General features: G+C 56.6%; 3 protein-coding genes across 7 annotated transcripts; all 3 read right to left on the reverse strand.

The window, feature by feature from the left end:
• Nucleotides 1-109: 109 nt before the first annotated feature.
• LOC139789356 (maestro heat-like repeat-containing protein family member 7) lies at nt 110-3,994 on the reverse strand. 3 transcript variants are annotated; one of them, XM_071729935.1, is made up of 10 exons: nt 3,775-3,994; nt 3,349-3,463; nt 2,902-3,036; nt 2,391-2,576; nt 2,120-2,275; nt 1,721-1,822; nt 1,153-1,252; nt 987-1,049; nt 346-523; nt 110-187 (listed from the first exon to the last, which is right to left on the reverse strand). In XM_071729935.1, exons 1-9 carry the CDS (start codon nt 3,846-3,848, stop codon nt 387-389), a joined length of 1,068 nt encoding a protein of 355 aa, XP_071586036.1. In that variant the 5' UTR covers nt 3,849-3,994; the 3' UTR covers nt 110-187; nt 346-386. The 3 variants fall into 3 exon arrangements, with proteins under 3 accessions (XP_071586036.1, XP_071586035.1, XP_071586037.1); XM_071729934.1 differs by having other exon boundaries at nt 110-190; XM_071729936.1 differs by lacking the exon at nt 987-1,049 and having other exon boundaries at nt 110-190.
• Nucleotides 3,995-12,745: 8,751 nt separating this feature from the next.
• Nucleotides 12,746-16,600, reverse strand: LOC139789358 (maestro heat-like repeat-containing protein family member 7). 3 transcript variants are annotated; one of them, XM_071729941.1, is made up of 10 exons: nt 16,381-16,600; nt 15,985-16,099; nt 15,538-15,672; nt 15,027-15,212; nt 14,756-14,911; nt 14,357-14,458; nt 13,789-13,888; nt 13,623-13,685; nt 12,982-13,159; nt 12,746-12,823 (listed from the first exon to the last, which is right to left on the reverse strand). In XM_071729941.1, the coding sequence occupies exons 1-9, from the start codon at nt 16,452-16,454 to the stop codon at nt 13,023-13,025; spliced, it is 1,068 nt and encodes a 355-aa protein (XP_071586042.1). In that variant the 5' UTR covers nt 16,455-16,600; the 3' UTR covers nt 12,746-12,823; nt 12,982-13,022. The 3 variants fall into 3 exon arrangements, with proteins under 3 accessions (XP_071586042.1, XP_071586041.1, XP_071586043.1); XM_071729940.1 differs by having other exon boundaries at nt 12,746-12,826; XM_071729942.1 differs by lacking the exon at nt 13,623-13,685 and having other exon boundaries at nt 12,746-12,826.
• LOC139789803 (uncharacterized) lies at nt 16,541-19,496 on the reverse strand. Its single transcript, XM_071730874.1, has 7 exons — nt 18,880-19,496; nt 18,568-18,665; nt 18,238-18,336; nt 17,820-17,900; nt 17,397-17,551; nt 17,188-17,302; nt 16,541-16,753 (listed from the first exon to the last, which is right to left on the reverse strand). Exons 1-7 carry the CDS (start codon nt 19,445-19,447, stop codon nt 16,541-16,543), a joined length of 1,329 nt encoding a protein of 442 aa, XP_071586975.1. The 5' UTR covers nt 19,448-19,496.
• Between the last annotated feature and the right edge of the window lie 1,199 nt (nt 19,497-20,695).

The following is a 20,695-nucleotide window of genomic DNA, read 5'->3' on the forward strand; positions in this document are numbered from 1 at the left end:
GGGCAATGGCAGCAGCCACGCTGGCAGCCTGGGGAGTTGATGAGCTCCTCTTTTACCTGCCGGGTGCTTCCCGGAGCAACCACGGCCTCCGTCTGTGGAGCAAGAGGGGCAGGGTGGAGTTCCCAATGACATCTTCCCAGCTCCACCTTCATCACTGGCACCTTCAGTCCCCCGCTGCTGCTGTCCCCTGCTGGGAAGGTTTAATGGAGAGCGGTCTGAGGGGAGTCCTGGGTGTGGGCAGGAGGGTTTGGAGGGCACTGGTTTGGAGCGGGAGGCAGTCAAGCCCGGAGGTGCGCATGGGAGGTGTGGGGGGCAGCAGCCACAGCGTGGCGTCAGTGGAGGTACCGTCAGGAAGATGGCACCAGGAGCTTTGTCCCTGAGTCATCTCAGCAGAAACAGCAGAACAGAGATCGCAGGGACCATCGTGATCGTTGCTGGTCCTGCTCAGTTTCCAGGTTCTGCAAGGTCTCAGCTGCCAAGGAACGGACTCTGGGCTCAGGGTCATTCTCCAAGCTCTGGAGGGCTGCGACAGGAAGAAAGAGAGCAGTGGTGACACCTCACTGTCTGCACAGCCTGTCCTGTGCCAGCCCCATCTCTCTCCTTCCCTGGCCAGGAGGAGCAGGTGGCACCAAGGGAGCAGCTGGAAGCTGCTGCTCAGCAATCCCAGACTGCGCTGGGCTGGAAGGGACCTTAAGGATCACCCCATCCCAAGCCCTGCCAGGGACAGGGACACCTCCCACCAGCCCAGGCTGCTCCAAGCTCCAGCCTTCAACACTGCCAGGGGTGGAGCAGCCACAGCTTCTCTGGGCAGCCTGGGCCAGGGTCTCACCACGCTCGCAGTGAAGAACTCCTTCCTAATGTCCAGCCAAAATGTACCCTATGCATGCCCTAAGTGCCCCTGACAGGTTCGTCCCCGGCAGCCCCCTGCCCAGCCTCTGTCCCCTGCCCCCACCAGCCCCGGCCAGCCCAGCTCCGACCCTCCTCACCATCGCACATTTCCTGCAGCTCCTCCATGTCTGAGTCCTTACTCAGGTGCCGTGCAGCAGCCCCTGTGCACAGAGCTCCCGTCAGACCTCCCTCTCCCCAGCACTGTGGCAGCACAGCCCCCAGCCCGGGGCTGCCAGGAGAGGGTCCCCGGGGGCTGTGGCTCACCCATGAACTTGATGGCCGCCAATCTCACGTCGCACTGAGCGTCCCTCAGGTACGGCAGGCAGGCATGCACGTGGTACTTCACATCCCTGTCCCGCTCCACCTGGGGAGAGCCCAAGGTCACGGGGCTGGCTCAGGCCCTTCCCCGTGTGCCAGAGCAGTCCCTCAGCCCATCCCACCCCTTCCCCTCCAGGCCATTCCTTTCTGCCAGACAGGGCTGCAGCCAGAGCCACAGGCAGGGGGGCCGGGGGGAACCGGTACGCTGCGTGCTGCTGGCAGGGCCCAGGTGGGCCGGGGGCTCCTGCAGCACCCAGGGTCTGGGGGCAAGAGGGGCCTCAAGAAGAACCCCTGGGGGCTGCGTGCCTGAGGGAGGGGGAGGGGAAGGGGAAAGTGGAAAGGGGAAAATGGGAAGGGAAAGGGGGCACGGAGCTCCAGCCTGTGTGTTCCGCTCTGGAGCAGGGCCAGCGAGGAACACCTGCACGACCACACCCTGGGCACATGGGGGATCCCTTGTCCAGCCCAGGCCCTGGCACCTGGCACCTGGCACCTGGTACCTGGGGACTGTCCTCACCAGGATCTCTGCAATCCTCATTGTCCGCTTCCTTTTGACCTCCCTCTTGAGCTTTCTCCACCCCAGGATCTTTGCACAGATGAGGAGGGCTTCGGCAGAGGCCTGCAAAGCAGCACACCGTGGGAGCTGACACCACAGCTCAGAGGAGGAGACCTCTCATGCCCCGCCTCCTCTGGGCAAGGCTGCAAGCTGTCCCCAGCTACTTATGGGAAGAGGCAGCTGGGGACAGAGCCTGAAGGGGGTTCAGTGCCCGAGGCAAGCTCAGGGGACAGCCACCACCTCAGGTACAGCACTCTGCCAGCCAGCACAAGAGAGACGGGCAAGAGCTGCTGAGCTGCTGCCAGGGAGGGCTTGGGCAGAGGGAAGGGCAAAGTAGGTGGTCAGCTCTGAAGTCTGTACCTGGGCCACACTCTCGCTCTTATCGTTCATCCTTAGCAAGAGGGAGACCAGGTTCCCCTGGATTATTATCTGCATCCACCTCTCCTTTCCGCTCACCAGAGTCCCCATTGTTTCTCCAAAGAGCTTAATGGAGAGCTCCCGCACCTGGCTGGACTCCTAGAAGGAAGGAAGAAAGGAAGGAAGGAAGGACGACAGGGTGGCTGCAGCAACAGCCTCTCCCTCTCCTTGCCCTCTGCCCCTCTGCAGGCTCAGGTTCCCACATCAGCCTTACATCATCAAAGAGGAGAGGGAGCTTCTCCGCCAGCATCACTGTGATGTGGATGGCCTCCTCATCCCCGGTGGGGTGAGCTGTTAGCTTCCTGAGGAGGAGCAGGGCCTCCACCCTGAGCTCTTCAGAGTTGTGCTCCAGTCTCCCCAGGATGCAGTCCAGCATAACCCTGTCCCGCATTTCTGCTGCCTGTGTGAAGCAGAGAACTTCTGTGATGGTGGAGCAGTGGAGCAGCAGCCTGGCAGAAACGCTCTGTGTGCCGAGCATCGGCCTCCTGCCCGGCTTCCCGGCAGGTGCTGCGGGCGTCTCTGCCGCCCCTCCTGCCTCCTGCCTCCTGCCTCGGGGGCTGAGGGAGAGCCAGGGAGAGCCAGGGAGGGCAGGACAGCAAAGGCTCTGTGGCCCCTGTTCAGCCACCCCTCTGCTGACAGCCACCTCCTTCCTCTCAGCCAGGCCCAAACCACCTGCCCCAGCCCCAGGCTGCCAAGGCATCTCCACCTGACTAGGCCTTGCTCACCATCTCCGGGTCCTGTGCAACTGCCACCAAGCCCCTGACCACCAGCAGAAGCATCCTGTCACTGCCACAGTCCAGGTAAGACCGGAGGAGCTGCAGATCACTCGACTGCTTTGCCATGTCTTCGCAGCCCAGCAGCTGAAAGGACAACAGTGAAAGACGGGCAGAGCTGCAGGACCCCGACGGTACTGTGCAGCTCCTGGCTCCCACTGCCAGCTCAGGGCCTGGGGACTGACACAGCCCATCCAGGGGGAAGCCCTGCCTGTGGACACGCAGGGCTGGCTCACTGCAGGGGTGGCTGAGCGCTGCCCCAGCAGGAAGGGCTGGAGGGCAGAGGGACTGAGAGCCGAGCCCTCCGTCCCAGCTCTGGGGACTGTCATCCCATCCCACCCGGCAGCCGCCTGTGCCAGAGGGACGGCTGCAGAAGCATCTCGCAGAGGCACTGCTTACCTCAACATAAAAAGCCATGGCAAAAGTGTTCTCCTGTTCCCTCCCGGAGTTTAGGGTGAATTTCATGTGCAGGAAGAGGTAGAGCCGCACAAAACCTGAGCTCCTGCACATCTCTCTGGTAAGGGAAAGAAAAGCAGTGCTGGCAGTGAGCAGGGCAGGCAAAACCTGGCTGGGATTGCCCTGCCCAGCCCAGTCAGGATAGCCCAGGCCGGGCCAGGCCGGGCCAGGCCAGGCCAGGCCATGTCTTTGCCCGCAGCCGCAAACACCACTTGCTGAGAGCGCCCTGGTCTCTCCCCAGGCACGGAGCACCCCTCGCCACTCGGATCGCTCCCTGGCCAGCACTGCAGCTGCAGCCCGGGGCCTGGGTGCCTGGGGACCTCTCTGCCCCTGGGCATGAGGCTTCTGAGGCTTGAGAGGGGTTCTCACCTGGCCAGCAAACTGACTGCTGCCTCCAGGGTCTCTCCTTGGAGCATCATGTCCCAGACGCCCTCCTCCTGCATCTGCTGGACATTCTCTCTACAGCCAGCAAGACACAGCAGATCTTTAATGGCCTCCACTGCCTCCCTGTGTGCAGAGCAAGGTCCAGTTACATACAGAGCAGGGGCCCCGGCCGGGGCCCAGGGGAATGGCAGGGCAAGGGGATGGCGCACCCCAAAGGGCTGCGTTGATCGTCTAGCAGGGTCTGTGCAGCCCGTGCCAGGCGGTCGAGCAGGGCCATCAGGAAATCTGGATAGTAGTACAATTTCAGGCTCTGCTGACAGTGGGGAGACTGGCTGAGCCTGCGCAGGACCCGGGATGCCTGCAGAAACGGCACAGGGACGGCTCTCAGTGCACAGACGCTGCTGTTGCTCTGAGGGCTCCCCTGCTGATTCAGGGTGGCCCCCCCTGGGCCAGCACAGCACGGTGACCCTCCCTCTGGCACCCAAATCCGACCCCCGCCCCAGGTTTCCAGCTGCAGTGCAGGGCAGGGGGTGCAGGCAGCGCGGGAGCGGAGTGCTGCCCGGAATGCTGCAGGGCTCCTCTTTGTGCTCGGGGGCCCCAGCAGCACGGGGCAGCCCCATGGGGCTGGCACAGATGGGGCTGGGCTGGTGGAGGGCAGGGCCCTGCTGGCCCTGAGACGTTGTGTCCCCAAGTCTTGGAGGATGGGGTTGTTTGGGGCAGGCAGGAGGGGCTGTGTCTGCTTTCCTGGGGAAAAGCCCTGAAGGGTGAGCAAGCCCTGCTCTGGTCACTCACAGCTGAGACGTGCTCCTCTGGTGCGGAGCCCTGGATCACGCGGAGCATCCCCTCGAAGATACTCTGCTCTTTGCTGAGTGGGGACAGCATCGCCTCCCACATAGCCACGGCAGCACTGCAAGCCAGAGTGCTCTGTTAGCAGGGCTGCCTCGGCCACCGTGCTGTTCCTGGGCTACGGAGCAAGTCCCCAGGGCTGTAGGGGCTCGTACCTGTCACAGTGGGGACTGATCCTCAGCAGGCTCCTGACTGTGTCCTCGGGGAACCTCTCGGCCAGCACCCGAAGCAGCGACCGCAGGCTGTGCCGGGCTGGCTCGCTGCAGACGTGCTCCACGGTGCTGTGGATGCACCTCAGGACCTCATGTGCCTGGAGGGGACACGGGTGACTATGGTGCTGCCACTGGAGTGCAACCATCTCCTCAGCTGCCACTGCAACTGCTGCCCTGCCCATATCCCTCTCTGCTGCCTTGACCTGGCTGCAGACGCCCAAGACGCTGGGATTTGGGAGGGAGGGGGCAGGCATGGCATGGAGGTGCTGGCATGAGGACTGGGACTCGGGATAGCCACAGAGTATCCAGGAGAGTGAGAATGGGGGAGGGGGGCAGAGGAACTTGTCTGGCCCTGGGTCTCCTTACCCTGCGAAAGGAAGGTCTCATGCCTGACTGCATCTCCCTGACAAGGAGAGCTCTGGGCGAGTCAATGAAGAGCACCAGGTCCTGCAAGAAGAAAAGCCAATGCTCTGCCCTGGGCTCTGGTGACTTTCCCAGAGGTGGCAGCTTAGCTTAGCACCTGGCAGGCCTTGGATCCTTTTCCAGGGCCTCCTGGGAACAGCAGCCAAGCCTGACTCGGCCTTCATGTCCCTGGGGTCCCTCCCAGCCTCAGGGCTCACACCAATCTGCTATGACCAGGGAGGTGACCAGAGCCCCTTCCCACTGAAGCCTCTGCTCCTTTCTGTGCCGCCCGCCAAAAGTGACTTCTGTACCCCTTGGGGTGCAGAAACCTCCGGAGGGGGTTGCACTGGGGAAGCTGTGACCTGCTCTGGAAATGCCAGACCTGAAAGAGTTGCTCCTGCAGGAGTTGCTCACTGAGGGTGTAGGAGCAAGAGTGGGGTCCCAAATCCCTCAGCTGCTTCTCCATATCACTCAGGTCATCCTGCAAGGAGAAGAGAAGGTTATGGGGCTCCTTTATTGATCCCTCCTACCCCCAAAGACACTCTGGTCTCTTTTGGGTTTTTGTTTGTTTGTTTGTTGGTTTTTTTTGTGTGTGTGTGTCTTTTTCCCCAGCTTTGCCCAGACGTCAGCTGTCCGGGAAAGGGATCTTTGAGCATGGGGGCAGCTGGAGCAGGCACAAGTAGGTCAGGTGGCAGTCTCTGTGGGTAGGTACCTCTCCTGTCTCCTCCACGGTGTCCAGCAAGAGCAGCTCATCCTCCTCCTCCTCAGCGGATGACCAAGTCAAATATGTGCTGGACGCAGACTCAGAATCTAAGCAGGCAAGAGAGAAGGGTGAGCTGAAGGTGCTGGCAGGAGAGGCTGAAGAGCCCCAGCCGGCCCCCAGCCGTGTGCCAGCTCCCAAGGAGAGAGCCAGCCCTGGGCCAGGGCACCCAAAGAGGGGACTGCCACGGATCAGGCCAGGGATGTGCCCAGCAAGCACTGCCATGCAGGAGCACAGCAAAGCAGCCAAAGGCCCCTCACTCACCTGTCTCCAGCAGCTGGGCCTTGTACAGCTCGCTTGTGGTGGGGGGATGGCTTCCTCCTTCTTCTCCCGCCTTGGCCAGCTGGGGCTGGCTCGGGGGTCTCTGTTCCTTGGGGAAGGAAGAGAGGCCATGGGGGTGGGATAAGGGGCTGGCTCTCTCCTCACTCCTGGGGGAGGAGGAGAGGCCCTGGGGGGTGGGTATGGGGGTGGCAGTGCTGCTGGCCTCAAGGCTGCACTGCCTGTGGGGAGAGCCCGTGGGACCAAGGGGGCTGTGTGGGGGCAGGGAGAGGTCTGGGGTGGGCTCTTCATGGCCCGGCCATGGATCTCCAGGGGATGGAGGCTCCTGGGCAGCCTGCAAAGAACCAGAGCCCTCAGGGTCTGGGTCAAGGCTCCCAGTAGACAGACCACAAGGGGCTGTCATGTTCCTCCACGTATTCCCCTGCTGCATCCGCACAGGCCACGCTTCAGCCCCAGACTCAGCCCCAGCCCCGGCCCCAGCCCCTGGCTGAGTACTCTCCTGGCGACCAGAAGAACCTTCTTGGTCCACTTGGCTTCTCTCGGGTGCAGACATTGCTCAGTTCTCCTCTACAGAACTGTGCTCGAGTCTGATCCCACGCTTGTCCTCCCGGACACTGAGCCAGGACCTCCTTTGCACTCGGAAGGGACCTCGGGACCCAGGGTGTCACGGGTGATGTCACAAAGGGTCCCCTTGTGACCTGGCAATCAAGCAGGGTGTGTCCAGGTGGGTGCTGGCACATGGAATCATAGAACCATCATGGCTGGAAAGGACCTTCAAGGTCACTGAGTCCGAGTGTCAGTCCTACACTACCTGAACCACTACCACCCCAAGCACCACAGCTGCCCCTTTGTTGAACAGCTTCAGGGATGGAGACTCCACCAGCAAAAACTTCACAAAACCTTCAGCTTGCTATTTGGAGACAAAGCATCAATCCCAGATCGAAAGCGAGAGCTGACTTCAGTGCCACTCCTATCCAGCTGACATCGCCATTAGCAAAATTGTTGTCAGCTTACTTGGAGGATGGTGGGAGACCTGCTCTGCCACTAATGTTCCACTGGATCAATCCCCTATTCACAACTGCCAGAAACCTTCCCCAGTCTACTTGTGAGCTGCAGGCCATTTCCCCAGAAAAGGTTTAAGGTCATCTCCTATCGACTGTGAGGTGCGGACCAGACAGCTGAAGTCGTCTCCTTAAGGAAACTAATGATAGGATTAATCTCTCCTTTTTCAGTCTGGAATTCCTCGTTTAAACCCAACCACGCTGCCCAGGAAGATCCGTGCTTTCAGAATGCGGCTTGTTCAGCTTCGGTGATCAATTCTTTCATTGTTTTCCTGCAGAGCTTTTTGGCTTGGTATGGTGTGGTTTGGTTTGGTTTCGTTTGGTGGGGTTTTTTGTTTTATTTTGACGGTTTGTTTTTTGTGGTTTTTTAGCTCTTTGTGTTTTTCATGGGTTTCCTTTTTTAGCCTTATCATTCCAAGAGTATAGTCATGTCTTTCCAAAAAATCAATATTCAGTTGAGTCCCTTTCAGTGCACATCAGGCCACATGGTACACAGAGAATTGTTCTTGTTCTCCTGCAACCACTTTTATACTCATTCTCGTTCTGTAAAGTCACTCTTACCTAATTCCTTTTCTTAGCCCCTAAGCATTGTACGTTAATATTCTTCTGCTTTCCGTAGTTATTGCCTTGTGTGTTTTGTTTGTTGTTGTTTTTTGTTTTCTTGCTTTTTTCTTAAGCTTTTAAATAAAAGATGTGCTCAGTAACAGCCAGTCCTGTCCACTTCAGGATAAAAAACTTTAAATACTTTAAATAGTAGCCCTTCAGCTACATGGTCAAGGAAAATGTATCCGTTCAGATCTCCTTTCTGTGAAGAAACATGACTAATCGCAGAGGAGTTTAGAATCAGTATTTTCCGGGAGGACTATTTTACATACAGCAAGTCACTTCTTGGTATATGGTAGGAACCACCACTTTACGATAATTAAAATCGCTCGGGGAGCAATTTTTTATTTCTGAAAGAATAGTCACAGATGCCCATAGAATTTCACAGCTCAGTGACTGATCTAATACACTTACTATCCATAGGGGGTTATCACTCTGCTAATCTCAACTTTCACCTTCAAATGAAGTCCTCAGTTGCGGAATGGCTTTAGTTTGGGTGGTGGTTTTTTCCTTTGATGCAGTTCGGGTGGATTTTTGGGGGGTAAGATTTGTAAAATCTCAATTATCAGTAAGAAATTGAATTTTGAAAACTAGCTAGAAATTGAGGCAATTTCTCTTCCATGCAAAACTCTCCTAGTCCAACCAAGCTGTAAGATGTGTGTAACTTTGACATGGGTGACCTGAATGAGCTGCACATGGTTCCCACAGAGAGAGGGAACCCTTCTCTTCCTTGCAGATTTTGTCACAAGAAGAACAGAAATGAAAACAGTTATGCCAATATTGAACATACCATGTAAAAGCATTCATATAATTAATAACAAAAAACCAACAGCTGCAGCTGCAAGGCTCTCGCTATTCTTCTTCCTTACATTTCTAAGCCATATCCCAGTGGAAAGAAAGCAAATAAGGAAAAAATACTCGGAATGAAAGCATGTAGTAGCTAACAGCTCTGTGGAAGATGAAGGTCCTGAAACACAGAAGACAATAGGAAAGGTTTGAGCCAAGTGCTTTTGAGCCAAACTTGGACTCGAGAAAAGGGATAAGCTGCTCAGAATGCTGAACTATGCAGGGAAGCCAGAACTTCACGTTGAATCAGACACACGAGAGAGCTAATAAGCGATGAATAGGTAGAGCTATGATCCACTTAGTCAGCAGTGGATCAATGAGAAAAATCACTAGCTACAGAAGAGTTATGTTGCCAGAGGAGTTACGAGCGATGAGTAAGTAAATCCTGGCTTCTACCTAAATTCACCAGTTCAACAACATCACTGCAGACAAAAGGGTAAACTGGTATCAGATGAAATTCCAAGGAACTCAATTATATTACAGATTAACCAAGATGAGGAGAAGCTTAGCAGCTTCACCAGCAAAACCTGCTGGCATTTGCCAGCCTAAAACCACCTGCTGCTATCAAGAAATCAGTTTGAAAACGTCAATTTTTAGGCCATCTTTTATTTTTAAGTCATTGAAAGCCAACTAGCCAACACACAGCTGATGCTCAGATGTTCCCTGGAGTGATTGCTTAGAACGAGCCAAAGACACACATACACACACACACAAAAAAAAAAAATAAAAAAATAATTAAAAAAAAAATCCAAAAAACACAAACACAAATTCCTTGGCAAATACTGTAAAAACCAGCAACATCTTACAGGAGCTTCAACATCCGTAACGGAATCAGTGGCTGTAGGACATCAGCTCCCCCTCTTGTTTTTTCAGCTTTGTTTTTTTGAGTCACAGCTAAGAAATATTTGCAGGGGAATAAAAAAGCAGTCTTTGAATTACCAGAATTTAAAATATTAAAAAAAAAAAGAAAAAAAATCTGTGAATCTTTACAGCTTTTGTTCCGTTTTATATAAAAAAAAAAAAAAAGTCCTTGAATTATCCATAAATACGGTAACAGATACCAAAACATACAGCTACAGTTCTGCTTCAGTAACATCCTCATCAGGGCAACAATAATATTCCACAAAACAGATCTGTCCATCCTCATTCCTAATCATATACTGCAGTGAAAGAAATCCTTGGCCATCTGTTCGAATGGACACTTCACAAGATAAAGCCTATGCCTTTGTAGATGGTTTGAGCAAAGAAATCTTGTACCTGCAAGGGAAAAAAAAAAACCAATCTGAAAAAAATACATTGTGCAGGGAAAAGCTGTAACTTTGCTCCTAATTAGACACCTAAACACTCATAAACAATTAGCAACATGCTAATTTATTCTTTGCCTGGTAACAACATTGGACAGGCACTGCTCAGCTTTTGAGCACGAACTTTCATCAGGCTGGAAGTATTCTTTTCCCACTGTACTAGTCAATGCTACACTAATGCAAAATCAGGGTTTTAAACTTTCTAGCTAGATCACGAGACCTGCCACACAGGGCACTGATCACAGAGTCCCTCAGCCCAGAGTTGTCTGGGTCTGCTTACAGTGGAATGCTTCCATCAAATCAGAGTCCCTAGGGTAGTCCAGATGTGCACTTCCTGCATTTCCAGAAGTCGATAACCTGAAGGCACCACCTCAGAATACACGGTAACAGCTCTCTAAAAACTCTACCACAATCACTTGCAATGTCTGTTGAGATATTCAAGAAACACTATTGTTTGTTTTGCTCCACTTAATTAAACAATGCTAAAGGTTCCACACCAATGCCGTGTTTACCAGGTCGTCAAGGTATTCATTACATCCATTAACATTCCATATATTAATCCCATGACATATTGTGATTTGCCACGCTCCCTTCTTTAACTAAAGCCATCACTGAAAACAGCTCCTCTCTCTTCACCTTGAAAACTTCCAGTCCTGCCAATGGAAGCCAAGCATGAACATCTGAATTGAAAGCAATCTCCAGTACCTGAAGTAGGGTTTTTCTGGAGTCATGGCAATCTGCAGACCTTCACTGGTCATATCTGGTTCAGCAAATGCTTCTCATAGCCCCTCTGACTGCAGGATAATTTTATTAACAACCTTCCTGTTTTACTGGCATATGAGGCACAGATCATTTCCGCAGAGTCACAGAATAATTTGGGTTGGAAGGAACCTCTACAGGTCATCTAACCTCTACAGGTCCCTGTAAGCAGGGACATCCCCAACTGGATCAGGTTGCTCAGAGCCTCATCGAGCCTCACCTTGAATCTCTCCAGGGTCGAGGCCCCAGCCACCTCCTGTTCCATTTTATCACCACCCTTATGGTGAAGAACTCCTTCTTCACATCCAATCTTAATCTGCTCTTCTCTAAAACCATTGCCCCTCGTTCGTCCTATCACTCCAGGCCCTTGCAAACGGTCCCTCTCCAGCCTTCCCGTAGCCCCTGCAGGCGAACTCAAAGGTCACTAGGAGGTCTCCCCGGAGCCTTCTCTTCTCCAGGCTCCACAAGCCCAGCTCCCACAGCCTCTCTTCACAGGAGAGGTGTTCAACCCCACGACCATTTTTGTGTCCTCCTCCCATCAGGTCCATGTCCTTCCTGTGCTGAGTGAGGGCTCCAGAGACGGATGCAATACTCCAGGTGAGGACACAATGTCCTTACTTGGGCAGAAGTCTGTATCTGCTAAAGGTGCTCTGCAACAGCAGGTGATGTCTCTCTTGCTTATGACATTTGGTTTGGGCCAGCGGGTTGTGTGATTTCTGAAGAACAGTTGAAATTCTGGACTGCTGCATCTTTCTGCTCACAGGACCAAGGGGACTTGGTCGTGTTAAATCTCATACAATTGGCCACGACCCATCGATCCAGGTTCCTTTGCAGAGCCTCCCTACTCCCAGGACGTTCCTCTCCCATCATCCCCTCTCCACTCATCCCCAAGACGTCCCCGTTTGTCTGTGGGGAGACCCCAAAACCAGCGACTTCTCCCCTGCTCATTCTAGTGCTCACCGGCTCCTCCTTGTGCCCCCAGATGCTTTCCAGTGCCCTCTCCTAGTTCCCAGCACTGCCCCCAGCAGCTCCCAGTGTCCCTCACTAACTTCCAGTACCTCCCAGTGCCCCCCGCCCCATCTCACAGAGCTGATCCCACGGCCCCAGAACTTCCATTCCTGATTTAACAGACGCTCAGCTGGAAGGAAGTTGGTAGCTCAGCAGAGAACAGACCCCACACGTGCCGTGCCTTCCAAACGCCACATTTTATTTGGGGGACTTTGTGACCTCTTGGTAGCTCTGCCAGAACTGCCGTTTCCTCCTCTCTGATGAGAAAAGGAAAGCAACTCTGGCTCAGCTGCTGCTGGAGGAGAGCCTCAACAACTCCAGAGACACCCGGGTGACCTCCTGGAAGTGATGGAAGAGGAAGGCATGAGCTGCTTCCAGCAGGTGGGGACAGCTGGAACTGTTGGCAGTCTCTGGATGCCAGAGCAACCAGCCACCAAGAGGTTGGTTTTGAGGCACTTGCAGCACTGGCTCACGATGCCCATGAAACTGAGCTGGACAGGGACAGGGACACCTCCCACCAGCCCAGGCTGCTGCCATCAGCAAGGGTTCCACATGGTCAGCTGTGAGCAGGACTGTCCCAGTGCTGGCGTGCTCAGTGATACAAGTTGAAGGTGAAACGTTCCCAATCTCCTGCTCATCCTGGCAGCTGCCAAACAAAGCCCTGAAAACAACAAAGCAGCGCTGGGGTTAACTGGAGCTTTGCTGCCTTAAACCCTGACCCCTTCTCCTCTGAGCCTCCTAGCACCTCCCGCCCCCAGAACCAGCATGGGCAATGGCAGCAGCCACGCTGGCAGCCTGGGGAGTTGATGAGCTCCTCTTTTACCTGCCGGGTGCTTCCCGGAGCAACCACGGCCTCCGTCTGTGGAGCAAGAGGGGCAGGGTGGAGTTCCCAATGACATCTTCCCAGCTCCACCTTCATCACTGGCACCTTCAGTCCCCCGCTGCTGCTGTCCCCTGCTGGGAAGGTTTAATGGAGAGCGGTCTGAGGGGAGTCCTGGGTGTGGGCAGGAGGGTTTGGAGGGCACTGGTTTGGAGCGGGACGCAGTCAAGCCCGGAGGTGCGCATGGGAGGTGTGGGGGGCAGCAGCCACAGCGTGGCGTCAGTGGAGGTACCGTCAGGAAGATGGCACCAGGAGCTTTGTCCCTGAGTCATCTCAGCAGAAACAGCAGAACAGAGATCGCAGGGACCATCGTGATCGTTGCTGGTCCTGCTCAGTTTCCAGGTTCTGCAAGGTCTCAGCTGCCAAGGAACGGACTCTGGGCTCAGGGTCATTCTCCAAGCTCTGGAGGGCTGCGACAGGAAGAAAGAGAGCAGTGGTGACACCTCACTGTCTGCACAGCCTGTCCTGTGCCAGCCCCATCTCTCTCCTTCCCTGGCCAGGAGGAGCAGGTGGCACCAAGGGAGCAGCTGGAAGCTGCTGCTCAGCAATCCCAGACTGCGCTGGGCTGGAAGGGACCTTAAGGATCACCCCATCCCAAGCCCTGCCAGGGACAGGGACACCTCCCACCAGCCCAGGCTGCTCCAAGCTCCAGCCTTCAACACTGCCAGGGGTGGAGCAGCCACAGCTTCTCTGGGCAGCCTGGGCCAGGGTCTCACCACGCTCGCAGTGAAGAACTCCTTCCTAATGTCCAGCCAAAATGTACCCTATGCATGCCCTAAGTGCCCCTGACAGGTTCGTCCCCGGCAGCCCCCTGCCCAGCCTCTGTCCCCTGCCCCCACCAGCCCCGGCCAGCCCAGCTCTGACCCTCCTCACCATCGCACATTTCCTGCAGCTCCTCCATGTCTGAGTCCTTACTCAGGTGCCGTGCAGCAGCCCCTGTGCACAGAGCTCCCGTCAGACCTCCCTCTCCCCAGCACTGTGGCAGCACAGCCCCCAGCCCGGGGCTGCCAGGAGAGGGTCCCCGGGGGCTGTGGCTCACCCATGAACTTGATGGCCGCCAATCTCACGTCGCACTGAGCGTCCCTCAGGTACGGCAGGCAGGCATGCACGTGGTACTTCACATCCCTGTCCCGCTCCACCTGGGGAGAGCCCAAGGTCACGGGGCTGGCTCAGGCCCTTCCCCGTGTGCCAGAGCAGTCCCTCAGCCCATCCCACCCCTTCCCCTCCAGGCCATTCCTTTCTGCCAGACAGGGCTGCAGCCAGAGCCACAGGCAGGGGGGCCGGGGGGAACCGGTACGCTGCGTGCTGCTGGCAGGGCCCAGGTGGGCCGGGGGCTCCTGCAGCACCCAGGGTCTGGGGGCAAGAGGGGCCTCAAGAAGAACCCCTGGGGGCTGCGTGCCTGAGGGAGGGGGAGGGGAAGGGGAAAGTGGAAAGGGGAAAATGGGAAGGGAAAGGGGGCACGGAGCTCCAGGCTGTGTGTTCCGCTCTGGAGCAGGGCCAGCGAGGAACACCTGCACGACCACACCCTGGGCACATGGGGGATCCCTTGTCCAGCCCAGGCCCTGGCACCTGGCACCTGGCACCTGGTACCTGGGGGTTGTCCTCACCAGGATCTCTGCAATCCTCATTGTCCGCTTCCTTTTGACCTCCCTCTTGAGCTTTCTCCACCCCAGGATCTTTGCACAGATGAGGAGGGCTTCGGCAGAGGCCTGCAAAGCAGCACACCGTGGGAGCTGACACCACAGCTCAGAGGAGGAGACCTCTCATGCCCCGCCTCCTCTGGGCAAGGCTGCAAGCTGTCCCCAGCTACTTATGGGAAGAGGCAGCTGGGGACAGAGCCTGAAGGGGGTTCAGTGCCCGAGGCAAGCTCAGGGGACAGCCACCACCTCAGGTACAGCACTCTGCCAGCCAGCACAAGAGAGACGGGCAAGAGCTGCTGAGCTGCTGCCAGGGAGGGCTTGGGCAGAGGGAAGGGCAAAGTAGGTGGTCAGCTCTGAAGTCTGTACCTGGGCCACACTCTCGCTCTTATCGTTCATCCTTAGCAAGAGGGAGACCAGGTTCCCCTGGATTATTATCTGCATCCACCTCTCCTTTCCGCTCACCAGAGTCCCCATTGTTTCTCCAAAGAGCTTAATGGAGAGCTCCCGCACCTGGCTGGACTCCTAGAAGGAAGGAAGAAAGGAAGGAAGGAAGGACGACAGGGTGGCTGCAGCAACAGCCTCTCCCTCTCCTTGCCCTCTGCCCCTCTGCAGGCTCAGGTTCCCACATCAGCCTTACATCATCAAAGAGGAGAGGGAGCTTCTCCGCCAGCATCACTGTGATGTGGATGGCCTCCTCATCCCCGGTGGGGTGAGCTGTTAGCTTCCTGAGGAGGAGCAGGGCCTCCACCCTGAGCTCTTCAGAGTTGTGCTCCAGTCTCCCCAGGATGCAGTCCAGCATAACCCTGTCCCGCATTTCTGCTGCCTGTGTGAAGCAGAGAACTTCTGTGATGGTGGAGCAGTGGAGCAGCAGCCTGGCAGAAACGCTCTGTGTGCCGAGCATCGGCCTCCTGCCCGGCTTCCCGGCAGGTGCTGCGGGCGTCTCTGCCGCCCCTCCTGCCTCCTGCCTCCTGCCTCGGGGGCTGAGGGAGAGCCAGGGAGAGCCAGGGAGGGCAGGACAGCAAAGGCTCTGTGGCCCCTGTTCAGCCACCCCTCTGCTGACAGCCACCTCCTTCCTCTCAGCCAGGCCCAAACCACCTGCCCCAGCCCCAGGCTGCCAAGGCATCTCCACCTGACTAGGCCTTGCTCACCATCTCCGGGTCCTGTGCAACTGCCACCAAGCCCCTGACCACCAGCAGAAGCATCCTGTCACTGCCACAGTCCAGGTAAGACCGGAGGAGCTGCAGATCACTCGACTGCTTTGCCATGTCTTCGCAGCCCAGCAGCTGAAAGGACAACAGTGAAAGACGGGCAGAGCTGCAGGACCCCGACGGTACTGTGCAGCTCCTGGCTCCCACTGCCAGCTCAGGGCCTGGGGACTGACACAGCCCATCCAGGGGGAAGCCCTGCCTGTGGACACGCAGGGCTGGCTCACTGCAGGGGTGGCTGAGCGCTGCCCCAGCAGGAAGGGCTGGAGGGCAGAGGGACTGAGAGCCGAGCCCTCCGTCCCAGCTCTGGGGACTGTCATCCCATCCCAGCCGGCAGCCGCCTGTGCCAGAGGGACGGCTGCAGAAGCATCTCGCAGAGGCACTGCTTACCTCAACATAAAAAGCCATGGCAAAAGTGTTCTCCTGTTCCCTCCCGGAGTTTAGGGTGAATTTCATGTGCAGGAAGAGGTAGAGCCGCACAAAACCTGAGCTCCTGCACATCTCTCTGGTAAGGGAAAGAAAAGCAGTGCTGGCAGTGAGCAGGGCAGGCAAAACCTGGCTGGGATTGCCCTGCCCAGCCCAGTCAGGATAGCCCAGGCCATGTCTTTGCCCGCAGCCGCAAACACCACTTGCTGAGAGCGCCCTGGTCTCTCCCCAGGCACGGAGCACCCCTCGCCACTCGGATCGCTCCCTGGCCAGCACTGCAGCTGCAGCCCGGGGCCTGGGTGCCTGGGGACCTCTCTGCCCCTGGGCATGAGGCTTCTGAGGCTTGAGAGGGGTTCTCACCTGGCCAGCAAACTGACTGCTGCCTCCAGGGTCTCTCCTTGGAGCATCATGTCCCAGACGCCCTCCTCCTGCATCTGCTGGACATTCTCTCTACAGCCAGCAAGACACAGCAGATCTTTAATGGCCTCCACTGCCTCCCTGTGTGCAGAGCAAGGTCCAGTTACATACAGAGCAGGGGCCCCGGCCGGGGCCCAGGGGAATGGCAGGGCAAGGGGATGGCGCACCCCAAAGGGCTGCGTTGATCGTCTAGCAGGGTCTGTGCAGCCCGTGCCAGGCGGTCGAGCAGGGCCATCAGGAAATCTGGATAGTAGTACAATTTCAGGCTCTGCTGACAGTGGGGAGACTGGCTGAGCCTGCGCAGGACCCGGGATGCCTGCAGAAACGGCACAGGGACGGCTCTCAGTGCACAGACGCTGCTGTTGCTCTGAGGGCTCCCCTGCTGATTCAGGGTGGCCCCCCCTGGGCCAGCACAGCACGGTGACCCTCCCTCTGGCACCCAAATCCGACCCCCGCCCCAGGTTTCCAGCTGCAGTGCAGGGCAGGGGGTGCAGGCAGCGCGGGAGCGGAGTGCTGCCCGGAATGCTGCAGGGCTCCTCTTTGTGCTCGGGGGCCCCAGCAGCATGGGGCAGCCCCATGGGGCTGGCACAGATGGGGCTGGGCTGGTGGAGGGCAGGGCCCTGCTGGCCCTGAGACGTTGTGTCCCCAAGTCCTGGAGGATGGGGTTGTTTGGGGCAGGCAGGAGGGGCTGTGTCTGCTTTCCTGGGGAAAAGCCCTGAAGGGTGAGCAAGCCCTGCTCTGGTCACTCACAGCTGAGACGTGCTCCTCTGGTGCGGAGCCCTGGATCACGCGGAGCATCCCCTCGAAGATACTCTGCTCTTTGCTGAGTGGGGACAGCATCGCCTCCCACATAGCCACGGCAGCACTGCAAGCCAGAGTGCTCTGTTAGCAGGGCTGCCTCGGCCACCGTGCTGTTCCTGGGCTACGGAGCAAGTCCCCAGGGCTGTAGGGGCTCGTACCTGTCACAGTGGGGACTGATCCTCAGCAGGCTCCTGACTGTGTCCTCGGGGAACCTCTCGGCCAGCACCCGAAGCAGCGACCGCAGGCTGTGCCGGGCTGGCTCGCTGCAGACGTGCTCCACGGTGCTGTGGATGCACCTCAGGACCTCATGTGCCTGGAGGGGACACGGGTGACTATGGTGCTGCCACTGGAGTGCAACCATCTCCTCAGCTGCCACTGCAACTGCTGCCCTGCCCATATCCCTCTCTGCTGCCTTGACCTGGCTGCAGACGCCCAAGACGCTGGGATTTGGGAGGGAGGGGGCAGGCATGGCATGGAGGTGCTGGCATGAGGACTGGGACTCGGGATAGCCACAGAGTATCCAGGAGAGTGAGAATGGGGGAGGGGGGCAGAGGAACTTGTCTGGCCCTGGGTCTCCTTACCCTGCGAAAGGAAGGTCTCATGCCTGACTGCATCTCCCTGACAAGGAGAGCTCTGGGCGAGTCAATGAAGAGCACCAGGTCCTGCAAGAAGAAAAGCCAATGCTCTGCCCTGGGCTCTGGTGACTTTCCCAGAGGTGGCAGCTTAGCTTAGCACCTGGCAGGCCTTGGATCCTTTTCCAGGGCCTCCTGGGAACAGCAGCCAAGCCTGACTCGGCCTTCATGTCCCTGGGGTCCCTCCCAGCCTCAGGGCTCACACCAATCTGCTATGACCAGGGAGGTGACCAGAGCCCCTTCCCACTGAAGCCTCTGCTCCTTTCTGTGCCGCCCGCCAAAAGTGACTTCTGTACCCCTTGGGGTGCAGAAACCTCCGGAGGGGGTTGCACTGGGGAAGCTGTGACCTGCTCTGGAAATGCCAGACCTGAAAGAGTTGCTCCTGCAGGAGTTGCTCACTGAGGGTGTAGGAGCAAGAGTGGGGTCCCAAATCCCTCAGCTGCTTCTCCATATCACTCAGGTCATCCTGCAAGGAGAAGAGAAGGTTATGGGGCTCCTTTATTGATCCCTCCTACCCCCAAAGACACTCTGGTCTCTTTTGGGTTTTTGTTTGTTTGTTTGTTGGTTTTTTTTGTGTGTGTGTGTCTTTTTCCCCAGCTTTGCCCAGACGTCAGCTGTCCGGGAAAGGGATCTTTGAGCATGGGGGCAGCTGGAGCAGGCACAAGTAGGTCAGGTGGCAGTCTCTGTGGGTAGGTACCTCTCCTGTCTCCTCCACGGTGTCCAGCAAGAGCAGCTCATCCTCCTCCTCCTCAGCGGATGACCAAGTCAAATATGTGCTGGACGCAGACTCAGAATCTAAGCAGGCAAGAGAGAAGGGTGAGCTGAAGGTGCTGGCAGGAGAGGCTGAAGAGCCCCAGCCGGCCCCCAGCCGTGTGCCAGCTCCCAAGGAGAGAGCCAGCCCTGGGCCAGGGCACCCAAAGAGGGGACTGCCACGGATCAGGCCAGGGATGTGCCCAGCAAGCACTGCCATGCAGGAGCACAGCAAAGCAGCCAAAGGCCCCTCACTCACCTGTCTCCAGCAGCTGGGCCTTGTACAGCTCGCTTGTGGTGGGGGGATGGCTTCCTCCTTCTTCTCCCGCCTTGGCCAGCTGGGGCTGGCTCGGGGGTCTCTGTTCCTTGGGGAAGGAAGAGAGGCCATGGGGGTGGGATAAGGGGCTGGCTCTCTCCTCACTCCTGGGGGAGGAGGAGAGGCCCTGGGGGGTGGGTATGGGGGTGGCAGTGCTGCTGGCCTCAAGGCTGCACTGCCTGTGGGGAGAGCCCGTGGGACCAAGGGGGCTGTGTGGGGGCAGGGAGAGGTCTGGGGTGGGCTCTTCATGGCCCGGCCATGGATCTCCAGGGGATGGAGGCTCCTGGGCAGCCTGCAAAGAACCAGAGCCCTCAGGGTCTGGGTCAAGGCTCCCAGTAGACAGACCACAAGGGGCTGTCATGTTCCTCCACGTATTCCCCTGCTGCATCCGCACAGGCCACGCTCCAGCCCCAGACTCAGCCCCAGCCCCGGCCCCAGCCCCTGGCTGAGTACTCTCCTGGCGACCAGAAGAACCTTCTTGGTCCACTTGGCTTCTCTCGGGTGCAGACATTGCTCAGTTCTCCTCTACAGAACTGTGCTCGAGTCTGATCCCACGCTTGTCCTCCCGGACACTGAGCCAGGACCTCCTTTGCACTCGGAAGGGACCTCGGGACCCAGGGTGTCACGGGTGATGTCACAAAGGGTCCCCTTGTGACCTGGCAATCAAGCAGGGTGTGTCCAGGTGGGTGCTGGCACATGGAATCATAGAACCATCATGGCTGGAAAGGACCTTCAAGGTCACTGAGTCCGAGTGTCAGTCCTACACTACCTGAACCACTACCACCCCAAGCACCACAGCTGCCCCTTTGTTGAACAGCTTCAGGGATGGAGACTCCACCAGCAAAAACTTCACAAAACCTTCAGCTTGCTATTTGGAGACAAAGCATCAATCCCAGATCGAAAGCGAGAGCTGACTTCAGTGCCACTCCTATCCAGCTGACATCGCCATTAGCAAAATTGTTGTCAGCTTACTTGGAGGATGGTGGGAGACCTGCTCTGCCACTAATGTTCCACTGGATCAATCCCCTATTCACAACTGCCAGAAACCTTCCCCAGTCTACTTGTGAGCTGCAGGCCATTTCCCCAGAAAAGGTTTAAGGTTATCTCCTATCGACTGTGAGGTGCGGACCAGACAGCTGAAGTCGTCTCCTTAAGGAAACTAATGATAGGATTAATCTCTCCTTTTTCAGTCTGGAATTCCTCGTTTAAACCCAACCATGCTGCCCAGGAAGATCCGTGCTTTCAGAATGCGGCTTGTTCAGCTTCGGTGATCAATTCTTTCATTGTTTTCCTGCAGAGCTTTTTGGCTTGGTATGGTGTGGTTTGGTTTGGTTTCGTTTGGTGGGGTTTTTTGTTTTATTTTGACGGTTTGTTTTTTGTGGTTTTTTAGCTCTTTGTGTTTTTCATGGGTTTCCTTTTTTAGCCTTATCATTCCAAGAGTATAGTCATGTCTTTCCAAAAAATCAATATTCAGTTGAGTCCCTTTCAGTGCACATCAGGCCACATGGTACACAGAGAATTGTTCTTGTTCTCCTGCAACCACTATTATACTCATTCTCGTTCTGTAAAGTCACTCTTACCTAATTCCTTTTCTTAGCCCCTAAGCATTGTACGTTAATATTCTTCTGCTTTCCGTAGTTATTGCCTTGTGTGTTTTGTTTGTTGTTGTTTTTTGTTTTCTTGCTTTTTTCTTAAGCTTTTAAATAAAAGATGTGCTCAGTAACAGCCAGTCCTGTCCACTTCAGGATAAAAAACTTTA

The sequence above is a fragment of the Heliangelus exortis genome, chromosome Z, assembly GCF_036169615.1.
Source record: "Heliangelus exortis chromosome Z, bHelExo1.hap1, whole genome shotgun sequence".
NCBI lineage: Eukaryota > Metazoa > Chordata > Aves > Apodiformes > Trochilidae > Heliangelus > Heliangelus exortis.

Bases quoted from the DNA above. Each gene is read 5' to 3' on its own strand.
- LOC139789356 (XM_071729935.1), bottom strand. From the start codon at position 3,848: ATGCAGGAGGAGGGCGTCTGGGACATGATGCTCCAAGGAGAGACCCTG. The intron at 2,276-2,390 runs GTAAGGCTGATG...CCTTCCTTCTAG, and splicing joins TCCCTCTCCTCTTTGATGAT to GAGTCCAGCCAGGTGCGGGA. The intron at 524-986 runs GTGAGGAGGGTC...TTCCTGTCGCAG, and splicing joins GCTGCAGGAAATGTGCGATG to CCCTCCAGAGCTTGGAGAAT.
- LOC139789358 (XM_071729941.1), bottom strand. From the start codon at position 16,454: ATGCAGGAGGAGGGCGTCTGGGACATGATGCTCCAAGGAGAGACCCTG. The intron at 15,673-15,984 runs GTAAGCAGTGCC...TTGTCCTTTCAG, and splicing joins CCATGGCTTTTTATGTTGAG to CTGCTGGGCTGCGAAGACAT. The intron at 13,889-14,356 runs GTGAGGACAACC...GGCTCTCCCCAG, and splicing joins TGAGGATTGCAGAGATCCTG to GTGGAGCGGGACAGGGATGT.
- LOC139789803 (XM_071730874.1), bottom strand. From the start codon at position 19,447: ATGTCTGCACCCGAGAGAAGCCAAGTGGACCAAGAAGGTTCTTCTGGT. The intron at 17,303-17,396 runs GTACGAGCCCCT...TCTGGCTTGCAG, and splicing joins ATCAGTCCCCACTGTGACAG to TGCTGCCGTGGCTATGTGGG. The intron at 16,754-17,187 runs GTGAGTGACCAG...CCGTTTCTGCAG, and splicing joins CAGAGGAGCACGTCTCAGCT to GCATCCCGGGTCCTGCGCAG.